The sequence below is a fragment of the Stegostoma tigrinum genome, chromosome 18 (genome assembly GCF_030684315.1).
Source record: "Stegostoma tigrinum isolate sSteTig4 chromosome 18, sSteTig4.hap1, whole genome shotgun sequence".
In the NCBI taxonomy this organism is placed as follows: Eukaryota; Metazoa; Chordata; class Chondrichthyes; order Orectolobiformes; family Stegostomatidae; genus Stegostoma; species Stegostoma tigrinum.
The window spans coordinates 1,364,494-1,378,781 of NC_081371.1; the positions used below are offsets into that span (position 1 = coordinate 1,364,494).

Consider the following 14,288-nt stretch of genomic DNA (forward strand, 5'->3'; position numbering starts at 1 on the left):
ATGGACATTGAAATCCCCCACTCAGAGGATACTTTGTGTCCTTCCCATCCTCAGTGCTTCCTCCAAGTGTTGTTCAATATGGAGGAGGATTGATGCATCAGCCGAGGGAGGACAGTACGTGGTAATCAGCAGGAGGTTTCCTTACCCATGAGACTTCATGGGGACAGTGTTAATATTGGGGATTCCCAGAGAAACTCACTCCCGACTGGATATCACTGTGTTGCCACCTCTGCTGGGTCTGTACTGCCTGTTGGTCAGGACATACCCAGGGATGGTGATGCTGCTGTCCTTGACATTGTCTGTAAGGTATGATTCAGTGAGTATGACTGGGTCAGACTGTTACTTGTTCAGTCTCTGAGGCAGCTCTCCCAATTCGATCGAAGTGCCCAGATGTCAGTGAGGAGGACTGTATAGGGGCGACAGGGCTGTTTCTGTCATTGTCTTTATCAGTGCCCAGGTGGCCTGTCTGGTTCCATTTCTTTGTTGAAACTTTGTCCTGATCGATACGACTACATGTCCTGCTCGGCTATTTCAGAGGGCAGGTGAGAGTCAACCACCTCGCTGTGGAACTGGAATCACATGTAGACCAGACAAGGTGAGGATGGGAGATTTCCTTTCCTGAAGGACATTTGTGAAGCAAATTAGTTTTACAGACAATCGAGAATGGTTTCATGATCATCAGAAGGTTCTTACTTTCAGATTTTTTTCATTGAATTCAAATGACACCATCTGCTGTGGTGGGATTCAAACCTGAGTCTCCAGAACTTCAGCTGAGTTTCTGGATTAATAGTCTATCGATAATACCAGGAGGTCAGAGCCTCCTCTTTGACCATTGAGCATGTGCTGTAAAGAAAAGACATTTATTCCACTTCTACGTCAAAGGTGAATGAGGAAAATAAAAGCTGATATAGTGTTCTGCTTTATTGTGCGGGGAATTGAATACAAGGACCGGGAGGTTATGAATCAGCTAGACAGGGGTCTCGACTGGCTGAATGTGGAAAGGAGGTTTCTTCTTGTGGGAGATTGGAGAAGAAGGGGTCAGAGTTTGAACATAAGTGGGTCACTCATTTAAAATAAAGATAAAGATTGATTTTCCCTCTCAGAGTGTTTTGAATCCCTTCCGCAAATGGCAGTGGGTGCAGAACATCCAAATATTTGGAAGGCAGAGGTAAATAGCTTCGTGATGACCAAGGGGATGAAAGATTATCAGGGATCGGCAGGAATGTAGAGTTGAGTTTAAAATCAGATCAGCCATGATCTCATTGAGTGGGGGAGCACGCTGGAAGGGGCGAGTGGCCTATCCTTGTCCCGTTTCCGTATGTTTCTCCATTTTTCAGGTTTTTTGATGACACACTTGTTGACATTTGGCCTTGATGTCAAGCGTGGATACTCTCACCTCATCTCTGGAATTCTCATAGAAACATATAAAATTTGAACAGCAGCAGGCAGGGTGAATACAGGAAGAGTGTTCCCAACCAACAGGCAATCCAGAACCAGAGGTGACATTCGAAGGATAGAGTGAAGACCAGTTTAGACTGAGATGAGATGAAAATTCTTCACACAGCGTATGGTGAGCCTGTGGAATTCCTGGCCAAATAGAGCGATTGAGGTCCAGACATTGAATAATTACAAAAGGAGTCATTTGTAGACTTCAAGGCTAAGGGAGAAAAGGATGTGGGGTGAATGTTGAACAGGGTCAGCAATGATCAGAATGGATGTGGGAGCAGGATCAAAGGGCCGATTGGACTTCTCCTGATCCTGTTTTCAATGTTTTTACTTCTCTCTATCCTCGCCTGAGGTGTGTCTCATCCAAAGCCCACATTTCCCTTTCATTGTAACAACAATTCCTTCGAGTGGAGTGTTTTTGATCTGATTCTCATTGAGTTCTGATTGCTGGAATTCATCCCATCACTGATGTTAGTCTGACCAGACTGTACTTACAGGAGTTCTCTGTCTGTCTGTCTGTCTGTCTCTGTCTCTCTCTCCCCCTCCCACTCTCTCTCTCTCTCTCCCTCTCGCTCTCTCTCCTGTTGATGGAATTTGCCAAATATGCAATATCCCTAGTTCTCTGGTACCACTGTTACATTCACAGAGGATTGAAAATGTTACCCAGTGCTTCACCATTTCCAACATTCCTTCCCTCAGAAACCTTCATACATCACCCCCAGAGCAGGGATATTTTCTCCTTTACTCTGGTTCAACAACTGTTGGTTTGACAGGTGTTAACTGAACCTGTTTGTTCAGTGACTGTAATTAACGGCAGTCTCCAAAGAGCCTCATTGTCTCACTGGAGAGTTTCCGTCTTCCATTAATAAGGCAATCCTTTCAAAGTGTTATCCCATAGTGTCAGTGGCAGCGTCATCCTGAGATTAACAGCAGCTGGAGAGAGAGGGAGAGGACAATTCGGAATCTGGGAATAATAGAGTGGATGGCTACAGCAATGGGCAGGAGTTTCCATGATATGATTGAGTATCTTTTGGCAAATTATGATCGGATGCCATTAGGTGCTCGGATTCAGATACTAATTCTGACTATTCAGCACATTTACTATCCCATCCTGGCTATTATTGGTGTCCCTGGTAAGTCTCATTATTGTGCTATTAATTGTATAAACCATCTTTCTCTCACTTACTGTTCTTGTCACTTAAGCCTTGGGAAGACCAGATCTGTTGTCTTTTGTCACTGTCACAAAGTCTGTTTCCTGTTCACGCACTCAATCCCCTCCTTTACCAACATCTCACATTGTACCAGACTGTTCATAACTTCACTGTTCTATTTCACCCTGAACTGAAGTCTAACCTGACATTCTCTCCCTTCCCAGTTCTGCCCAATACCCCCTCGATGATGCATACACCTCCACCTCTAGCTCCAGTTTTAATCAACCTAGCATCATTTCCGATAAAATATTTATTTTGTTTGTTACTGATGGATGGTGATTCAGCGATCACTTTGGATTTATTTACTGTTGATGTCCCATTCGAACCTTTCCAGTTACCATGTAATGGGGAGATATATTTGCTGTAGTTTTGCTATTGCAATTGTTTCTGAAACCGCTGGGCACTGTTCCCCATCAACAACATTAATTAGCAAAATAGAATAATTTAGTCCAGAAAACATGTTGATACCGGATGTTCCATGAATGATGGTATGTTGATCTGATATTTTAGGTGCAACCTGCTTTGAGTTTCTGTGCTGTTCTTCCGCTTTTGAATTGAACTGATACTTGAATTAGTAAAGCATAATTTTCCATGTGATTTATGATCCTGGTCTACCTTTGAACAGTTTTCTTTCTTCTTTCCCGGGTTTGTTGTCTTCTTGCTAGATTCTGCTTCCACAGGGCACTCTGGTCCTCACAGGAGACATCATCGATAAGTGTAGCCCCATTCCCTCTCCTTGTTCACTGCTTCGGGGGCAGCACTCAGCATATCAACAAATGAGGTGCCAACCCTGAGAAGCTACACACAGGATTACACACATGTTAAACAGAGCAAGCAACAGACACAGAATAAAGTGTTCACATCATCACCAGATCAGATCGAAGCTCTGCTGTTCTGCAACATCTAGGTGTAAATGGAGCTGGACAGTGCAAAAACTAACCAGTGGATATGTTTCCAAATATCAGCGTTCCCCTGAGCTGCTGCCTGCTGTCCTGATCCAGCCCACAATGGGACCTCGATTTCCGTGCAGTTCCCCACTTTGTCGACATTCCAGGTGGGGAAGGTGAGTTTATCCTCTCGGAATGTTTGGCAATGGAGATAAGGGCAGCAGATGCAGGGGAACGTCACCAGCTGCAGGTTTCCCCTCAAACCACTCACCATCCTGACTTGGAAATACATCACCGTTCCTTCATTGTCACTGCGTCTAAATCCTGGAATTCCCTCCCTAAGGGTGTTGTGGGTCTGTGTCCAGCACATGGACTGCAGTGGTTCAAGAAGGCAGCTCCCCACCGCTTTCTCTGGGGAAGTGAGGAATGGGACAATCAATGCTGGCAAAGCCAATGATCCCCACATCCCACGTATGGAAAGAAAAGTCAGGATGATGGTTTTTTTCCAGGGGACAGTGTGACTAATTGTTGAGAGGATTTCAGGGAAACAGCAGAATAATTGTATATTTCACAGGCACAGATGTAGAGGGAGCATGAACACTGAAGATTAAAGCTCCCTTTGGTGGGTTGCAGAACACCTACAAGCTTTGTACACATGACAGCATGGTGCAGATTTCCACACTTCAAAGTCAATGTGTCTCACCCAACTTTGTTTTCCCACATTCCTTCATGTTATTTTACTCTCGGGCAGCTTGAGGAAAGGAGAGACTTGGACCCATGGGCACAGCATAGAGGAAAGGATTATCTTTCAGAACGGGGATAAGGAGAAATGTTTTCAGCCAAAGAGCAGTGAATCTCTGGAATTCCCTGCCACAGAACCAGTGGAGGCCAGGTCATTGAGTATATTTAAGGAGGAGTTGGATAGGTTCTGAATTGCCACAGGGAGTAAGGGTTGCGGGGAGAAAGTGGGAGAATGGGGTTGAGAAACTTAGCAACCATGATTGAATGGCAGAGCATGCGCAAGGGGCTGAATGGCCGAACGTTCGCTCCTATGTCTCCTGGTCTAATGGTGTTATCCTTTCCAGGACCGGAGCCTCGGATTATAACATTATATGGTTCTACCATCTTTATCCACATGTTAGACAGCCAATTTAAATTCCTGTGCAGGAAGCAGAATGTGGGAGATGGTTCAAATCCATCGGTGTGTCTGTATATTCATTCCCCAATTCCACAGTCCCTCGGGCAGAGGACAGAGAGTCAATGTTGTCTGCAAAGGCTCAGATCTTTTGCTGGAGTGTATAATGTGTCCCACACAATTACAGTCCCTCCCCAGGGGTACAGGTGAGATGGGACCACACAGGAGACCTTTGAAAGATATTTCATAACACGACCCATTCCTTTGTATAGAGAGGAAGGAGCACAGAATGATACAGCACAATCCTGCGCTGACTTATTTTCCCCTTTCATACTAAAGCTGCCTTCACTGACAGGATCCATATCCCTCTATTCCCTTCCTTTTCATGTATTTGTCCAGGTGCTTCCTGAATGCTGCTGTCGTGTTTGCTTCCACCATCTCCTCTGCAGCACGTTCGAGGCACTCACCACCCTTTGTGTGAAAAACCTGCCTCACGCATCTCATTAAACTTTCCTCCCCGCTGCCCCTGAAATTTGAATTCATGTTCCCTCATAATTGACCCCTTCACCCAGCAAGATAGCCTAATACTTCCCACTCTTTCTGTCCCATTCCCAATCTCATAATCTGGTGTCAGGTCGGCCCTCAGCCTCTTGCTTTCCAATGAAACCCCAGTCTATCCAGCCTTGCTTCATCGCTACAATCCCTCACACCATGCAAAATCCTGGTCAAACTTTTCTCTACTCTCTCCAAAGCATCCACATTCTTCTGGTAGTGTGCTGATCCAAACTGTGTACAATATTTCAACTGTGGCCTCAGTAAAGTGCCACAAAGCTGCAGCACAACTTATCCATACATTTACTCAATGCACTTTCCAATGAAGGCAACAATGCCACAGGACTTTTTGAGTCAATTATCTCCCTGTGCTGCCACCTTCAGTGACCTGTGGACCTGCAAACACAGATACCTCTGCATTTTCAATCTCCGAAGGGGCATACTAACGCTGCTATGGTTTCTGCCATTCACTGTACAATTTTCACCAGCACATAATCTTCCAAAATGCATCGCCTCACATTTGTCTGGAAATTTAAATATATACACCAAGCTTTCACGGTGTCAGTGGCACCCGTTGGTGTAAAAACAGTGAATAGTCTTAGATTTTGCAAATTTGACGCCAGCAGCAATGTGTAAGACAATAAAACTCATCCCCTCAGTTTGTATGAGGCTCCTTGGCTTCATCCCATGTCCAACCCTCTCTCTCATCGTTGCCTCATTGACCTGACACAATCTGCCCATCTTCTTTCCCAGCTATCCATCCCACTGACCAATCCCCATCACTCACCTCCTGCATTTATCTATCACCTTCCCATCCAGCTTCACCAGCCCCACCCATCCTCTCACTATTTATTTCCCAGTTCCCTCCCCACTCCCCATTTCTGAAGAAGGGTCCCGAACCGAAGCATCAACTCTCCTGCTCCTCTGATGCTGCCTGGCCTGCTGTGTTCCTCCAGCTCCACACTGTGATATCTCTGACTCCAGCATCTGCAGTTCTAATGACCTCGCTGGTCATTTTATGTCCATTTCAAACCATTAACTGCCAGTTCTATTCTGTATATCAGAGGGGCACATCCTGCTGAATAGGCTACCTAATTAACCATCAGTGTATGATCATGTCTAACACATTCCACATTAACACCATACAGACGTGTTAAACCCCTGAGCTGGCAGCTGATCAGCCGTTGTCTCTGTGCTATGACAGATTAAACAAGTGAGCATTAGTTATACACAGGGCTACCTCATCGTTATCAATTTGTTTCAGGTTTTTCTTTCTCTGCTCAAGTACCATTGTTCCAAAAGAACTGCAGCCATCTTTTCTGATTGTGTCATCGGAGATATTTTTCTGCACGCTGATTGATTTATGAATGGATCAGGAATGGCACCTTTGTGCTATGGCCTGGCTCTGTGTTATCCATGTCGGGCCTTAGTCCGTACTCAGGTGTCTGTCCTGAACGCTTGTTCCATTTCCAAGTTTGCCCAAGTTGTGAACTTAATGTCAGAAGCTTTTGGCCCAAATCAACTACATTTAAAATGGAGTTGTCTGTGTTGGTATAGGAACAACATCATTGAGCAGACTTCATCACAGTCTGACCTTTCTCTCCCATACTCTGGGCCAGCTATTGGTCACCCTGCGCCCTGAGGCCAAGGTGCCCAGTTCATCACTTGTTTCACTAAAACCTTTCCAGTGCTTGAGTCAGGATTGAACACCACTCGCGTCAACCAATATTGGAGATGTTTATAACAACAGGCCCCGCTCATGGGGCACGTTGTGCTATCAACATTTATTGCCTTTACAAACACTGGTCCATTTTTTAGGAGTTCTCCATCAACTGTTGTGCTCTGCTTGGGGTTTTGTATATTGTGTATTGTTGTTGATCTGTGGAGCGACCCAACACTCTCATCATCACTCCCAAATTTGTTGTCCCTAACCCTCGCTCTAACCGCATAAGACTTGGCGCTCCCTTCGATGGAATGGTCCAACTACTCCTGGAGTGTAATCTTGTAGAAAAGATACATCAGTTAGTGACTTGCTCCAATTGTGAACTTTTCACCAATGACCTTTCCATCTCCTGTCTATACAGGCACATGTATTATATGTAATGATAATTTCATCATACCCTACCCATTGTAGTGGGAATCCTGGCTCCTCTAACATGACCTTCACAATGACATTATCTCCGACACTGGACAGCTGACCCTGTACAAATCCTGCCTCAACATCTCTGTCCTATCTGATCAGCTGTTCAGGAACTTCTAGTCTCAGTCCGTGCAGAGACGTTCACAGCTTTCTCACAATTGGTTCACTTGTCTCCCCTATTTCCTTATTTCCAGTCACAACGTCCCCTGGAAATCTCATTCCCATTCTTGTCATTAACGCCGAGGGAGTAAATCCAATCAATCCACATGGTGTTTCCCTCAATCCCATTGGGATACTGAGTAACGGATTGACCCATCCGTCTGACATCTCCTGGAAAGTTTCAGCTCATTCTCTATTTCATGCCTTGTACATTGACTTACACACGCCTAAGCTCTGCAGTGGGAGGGGGTCTGGAATTTTGCTTGATTCCCATCTAATTACAAACTTCCCATAATCATAAGAACTAGAAACAGGAGTCGTCCATTCAGCTCACGCGGTATAGGATTGACACAATCCCTAAATTAGCCACGACTGACCAACAAGCTGTTTCTCCTAAACTCAGTGAGAGGGTTCCTGTGAAGTCTGTTTGTAATTGTTCGCAAGAACACTTTGGTCTGGCCTGGTGTGAGATGCGGTACTGGACTGGGCTAAGTGGGTCAATGAGAGAACATACCTGACAGAACTTTGTTACATCTCTTCTCATTCTTTTCCAGCACCAACATCTGCCCATTGTCTGCAGCAGAGAACTCCCTCCCATGGTGTGCGTTCACACAGTGTGTTATATGAGGTGATGCTGAGTGTAGTGTGATGCTACCACCCTTTTCTCTCTTCACTAAATGTAATCAGCACCTTGCCTGTGGTAGTTGATACCTGGGGCCTTCTTTGCTGCCTCAGCTGCCCATTGGTCACCCAATTAAATGGGATCTGCTTCTTTCTATGTGGTTTAAGATTTATCACAGCTACCTCTCGTCATGATCACGATCTCTCTGGGATGGCATTGTCCACCTACAGATTCGTTTCTATAATAACTTTGACAAAAAGACCTTGTTACTCATAATTAATTATTATTACTGCGACATAAATCCTTCAGCGACCATTAAAATGAACTGTGAAAGATGGTGTAGTTCTCTTCACATAAGCTGCTTCAAGCTCTTGAAACAAAGTGCATCAAATGATTCTATCTTCTCATGATTTTTAGAAAGGTCCTTACAATATTCTTAACAACAAGAGGCAAATCATTTTATTTGATCCTGGACATTAAGTTTGGAAAATTTTCATCCTTTGTCTCTGCTATCATTTCCTCTGGGTGCTCTCCAGAATTCCTGACTGTTCTCCAGGAGCGAGAGATGAAGAAAATATCTTAGTTTTGTTCCTAAGCCCATCTTACCTGGCTCTGACATGATCCATTTATTTCTGCTGCCTCTCTGTCCTTCCCGAACACACAGCTCCATCTTACCCGTTTTGTTGAAGGCTTGTGAGGGCTCCAACCTCTGTCTGTGTGTTTCTGACTTTCTCACCAAACACCCTCCGGCTCTGCCAGCCAAGTTCCAACTCCTCGCCCAGTATTACTCACCTGATCTGTTCCAACCCACCAGCTACAAGTCACATGTATTGCATTTCCAACAATACACAAATGTCTCCTCATCAAAATGGACAAAGCAGGCCACTCGTGAAAAGGCCAGAAATCAACCTACAATATTCACTCCCTCTACAGCCAGCTCTCAGTTGCTGGTAGGGATGCCCATGACTGAGCAGCATAAAATGTCCAATGACTGCCTCTGACAAGCTTTGCAGGACATGGCTGACAGAAGCTGGAGAGAGTGTGGGAAAACCCTGCCTAATGTCGTCTCAGCAAGGAACACAATCGGCCGTCTGTCTAAAATACTGTAGAATGTACAACTGTAATGGCCAATATAGGTCAGAACATTTCACAGCAAGCAGATTTTTTTTTGAGTTTTTCAATCAATCAATTATAATATGACAAGTTGCTATTAGTTATGATTCATCCAGATAATAATAGATATTGTTTCTGAAGTAGTTATGGATTCACATATTTCCAAACAGAAAAAAAATCACCAAACACGTTTGAAGGTGAAATTCAAAAACTAACTTGAGGCAATAGAAGAGATATCTCTTATGTTTTAACAAGCACAGTGACGAGCAGGATTGCCATGCATATTGAAATACAGTGTTCTCCTTGTAATGGGAACATTGACAATCCCTGTCTCTGTTATATCCTGGTATGAGATAACAGATTTAGCAGACCACAGATGCGATAACTAGAATATAAGCTTTACTTGGTATCTGAGAGATGCAGAATATCTATTCAAAGTTAAACCTCTAAATGCACCAAAATGAAAACAGTAGCAAGAAAATTGCTCTTATAGAACGATGTAACAAGGACCCAATCACGTTTGGACAACCCAGCATTATTGACCAATAATACACAGGGGGAGGGAACATATGCTGCAGCGGGAAAGAAGAGCAAGGAAAAATATAAAATGAGAAGCTGTTATTAGGAGAGTAGAGTGCATTTGAAACACCCTTTATATGGAGTGTCTCGAGTACTTGTCCTTGCAATTACAAGTTCTGGCTCGAATCATCTTCCATCTGCCTGAACTCTGCTGTCTCCAAAAACTTATTCCAAGATGGGTTGCCCCTACAGAGGGATCAGTGTGTACCACCTACAGGATGCTCTGCAGTGACTCACTGAATGTCCTTTGACAGCACCTGCCAAAGTAGAAATCTTGACCTCTCCAAAGACATGTACAGCACACTCAGGGTACGCCACTGAGCAAGTTCCCCTTCATTTCCAGATTAGGAAACATATCGACTTCCTTCACTGAAGCTGGGACTAAATGCAATGATCTCTCCCAAATAGCCCAGTGGGTGCAGCGACACTCCTCAGACCGCAACAGTCTACAACCAACGTGATACATGAAATTAGAGTGAGGAAATGCTGGATTCACCAAAACCGTTCATATTCCATGAAATAAATTTTTAAAAAATGAGAACAGATTCGAATAAAAGAAGGAAAGGTTCAGTCCCCATGCACCAAGGACACTGGGTAATGATCCATCACAGGAAGCAAGTCTGTTGCTCCGAACACTAACCCGGGGTCACTGGGTAATGATCAGGAACAGGAACTGGGTCTGATTCCCTCTCACAGTAATACAAGGTCATTGGGTAATGACCTCCAACAGGCATTTAGGCTGATTTCTCCATAATAACTGTGTTCAGGCTTCATTTCTAAAAATTAATATTCTCTATTGTGCTTTTTACTACTTCCTGTTATGTCTCTGAACTGACAGAAAATGTTCAGACAGTTTTACCAATTTTTGTTCTTATTTTAAACAATCAAATTGGTGATATTGTTTCATGGTCTTTGCTTACCTTATGAGATATCTCTCTCCGATGGATAAAGATGTCACTAAATCCTTGAATATTAAGACAAATTTAAAAATGTCAGAAATCCAATTAGCTCATTTTACTCTGAAAATGATGTGTAATAATTTTATTTATTTCTTTTTCTCACAGTCAATTTACTGACAATTGTGATATTGTCTCAGAGAAAGTGTGGACTCTCCAAATGTGTTACTCGCTACCTGATGGCCATGGCGGTGATGGATCTATTGGTTCTAATCTTCGACCTGATATTGAGGCATATTCCAGTTGTTTTTTGGGAAGGGTTTCTTTTCCTGTATTCTGTCCCTGTTTGTAATATCCATGCTGTCCTGCTTTTTGCAGCCACTGACTGTTCAGTCTGGTTCACTGTCACTTTCACCTTTGATCGATTTGTGGCCATTTGTTGCCAGAAGCTGAAAACTAAATATTGTACAGAGAGAATGGCAGCTCTGGTTCTGGGAACAGTGACAGTTTTGAGCTTTTCAAAGAATGTTTTCTGGTATTTTATGCTGACAGGCTGGTATGTGTTGGTGAATGAACCCTGGTTTTGTCGAATTACACTGGAGGCTCAGAAATCGGAAGCTTGGGGAGCAATTGAGTTCCTTCACTACATTCTCACCCCGGGAATTCCATTTATTCTGATCATGCTGCTGAATGCTTTGACTATCAGACACATTTTAATGACCAGCAGAGCCCGCAGCAGACTCCGAGCTCACAGAAGTGGGGAGAGTCCCAGAGACACAGAGATGGAAAGTCGAAGGAAATCCATCATTTTACTTTTTGTTATATCTGGAAATTTCATCCTGCTGTGGGCAGTGTTCATGGTGAGCTCAATATGGGCACGCATGATGAACATTGACAATGCAACTCCGTACATACACATCACTGTCAGAGACATTGGACTCTTGCTCCAGCTCCTGAGTTGCTGCACAAACACTGCTATTTATGCTGTGACCCAGACTAAGTTCAGGGAGGAGATGAAGACTGTGGTGATGTATCCATTTACACGAATCATAAACTTCACCAAATGATTGAAAGAATGTAAGTAACCGAGAAAAAGGAACTCCTATTTACCATTTTCAACAACAAATGCTTTGTAGTGTGAGTGATACAGACACAGTGGGGTCAGTCCCTCTCTCTCCCTGATATCTGTGATACAGACACAGTTTGGTCAGTTCTACAGAATCTGCTCCAGATGAGATAAATTGGAATGATGGTGCTGTGGGTGAAATGCTGTCTCAGCAGAGTCAGCCTCTCCTTCAGCTGATGTTTCTCAAAGACACTTGTCAATTATTCTTCAGTTACAATAGGATCTCCACATTATCTCCAGTGCTGTGAGAACAGAAAGTCTCCTTCCACAATGTTTCTTGTTTGGAAGGGGACCAACACGTTCATTGATCCTTTCACCAAATCTGGTTTCACTGAAACAACGGATGGAGAAATTGGAAAGCTGTTTGTTGCGAAATCTGTCTCCTCTGTGAGTGATCAAAGGAACCCTTCATGAGCTCCTCTTCTGTTTGGACTCTTTGTTAATGCAATATTCGAGGAAATATTGAAAATGGATCACACAGCCTTGCGTAAATATCTGAACCAGTGAGTCACTGTGTCGTAGAAGGCAGTTATTCAGTCCATCATGCTTCCACTGGTTTGTGAGTGTCACAGGGTGGCTGGGTCATAAGTGAAATGTCTCTGATTTAGTGATTAAATATCAGGGCTTACCACAACTGCTGAATGAAAAAGGAATGAAATATCTTCAAAGTGAGGGCAAGTGTTGTCTGCACAGAAAGAGAGACAGTGCCTGAGCTGGTGGTGATGAAAATCATTGTGTACAACTTGTTCACAGCCGCATGTTGCAGTCCTTCATATCTGCTGATGCTCTTCTGGGTCTCGTACAGACAGAGTCTTGGTGAGTTTGTCTCACCAAGGGATATTGTAGATGGGACACAGTGCTGCCCTGATGATGGGCGAGTAATTTTAAAGATGTTGGATTTGTTGCCCAACCAAGACTGTACTATCCTGAATGGTGCCAAGTTCCTTGACTGTTGTTGGTGAACAGGCTTTGGGGCGGCAGGAGGAAAGTTACTTGCCACAGAATTCCCTGCCTCTGACCTGCGATTGTAGCATGAGTATTTATAAAGCTATTCGACGTCCGGTTCTAACCCATTCCTGTCCTTATGATGGAGAGAGGGTCATTGACCAAATATCTGAAGATGGTCAGACCAGGATACAGCCCTGAAGAATTCCTGCTGAGATGTCGTGGAACTGGGATGACTGGCTGGAAGGGAAAGTCTGTCAATATTGAGAAAGACACATCCTGGTTCGAGTTCTCTTGGGTCGCTTCAAATGGAGCTGCAGTATGAGCAGTGTGTTTAGACTAGATCAGATTCGCTGCAGTGTGGAAACAGGCCATTCAGCCCGGAAGAGTGGGGAGGCTGCCTCTGGGAGAGTGTGCCCTCACACCCACCACCCCTTGAAGCATCCCACCCAGACCCATTTACCTATAATTCACACACCCCTGAACACTACGAGCAATTTAGCACGGCCAGTCGACCTAGCCTGCACATCTATGGACTGTGGGAGGAAACCGGAGCATCCGCAGGAAACCCACGCAGACACGGGGAGAATGTGCAAACTCCACACAGACTGTCGCCCAAGGCTGGAATCGAACCCGGGTCCCTGGAGCTGTGAGGCCGCAGTGCTAACCACTGAGCCACTGTGGGGACCCAAGTTTGATTCCAAACGTGTTGGAGAGTGTCCGTTTCCAAATGTAGGTGGAAGGCTGAGCAAGTAGATGGGAATGGATTTGAAGGAGGGTGTTTGGGGGAGTGGGAGGGGTGATGGGATATCCGTGACCCCTTCCCCCAAACCTGCTCAACAACTGCCAGACCATTAACATTTTCACCTTGGTGTCACACTGCGCCTGAAACTTTAAAATGGAGCCATATCACAAAAATAGCTCAGGGGCTCAGCTGTGATCACAGACTGATGTTAGTCCTTGCCCCACGCAGTCCTTCCTCAAAACCCATTCCATCAACATCTTTTCCCAGCCTGGGGGAATCTCACAGAGCTGGCGAATTAACTGTCTTTTAGGATGTCTCTGACAGGCTTTTTCTGTGTTTGCAACATGTTAGGTGTTTATTATTGATCATCTGAACTTGGGTGGGACTGCACATGGGAAGTAGAAAGTGTTTTGGAGACCTTTTGTCCTGCAGCAAGGTGAGTGAGAGTTCCCTGATAACTAGCAGCCAGACAATGCAGCATGTTAGAGTGAGACACACTTGGAGAGACTGACCCGGGGTGCAACCTGGGGGAGACTGATCTGGGGAGAGTTACTCAGTAGAGAGGGACCCAGCAGGGGAGAGAGAACTGGGTGGTGAGGGAGCAGGAGAGATTGATCCAGTTGCATCTGACCTGAGGAGAGTGATTCGGGGGGAGAGTGAGTCGCGGGGAGGGTGACTCTGTGGGCGTGTGACTTGGGGAGACTGATTTGGAGGAAGGGTGACATTGGGGAA

The 14,288-nt window shown here is 44.7% G+C and overlaps 1 protein-coding gene across 1 annotated transcript; it reads left to right on the plus strand.

The window, feature by feature from the left end:
• Nucleotides 1-2,361: 2,361 nt before the first annotated feature.
• LOC132210719 (probable G-protein coupled receptor 139) lies at nt 2,362-12,828 on the plus strand. Its single transcript, XM_059652621.1, has 3 exons — nt 2,362-2,579; nt 10,909-11,703; nt 12,620-12,828. The coding sequence occupies exons 1-3, from the start codon at nt 2,429-2,431 to the stop codon at nt 12,826-12,828; spliced, it is 1,155 nt and encodes a 384-aa protein (XP_059508604.1). The 5' UTR covers nt 2,362-2,428.
• The last annotated feature ends 1,460 nt before the right edge of the window (nt 12,829-14,288 follow it).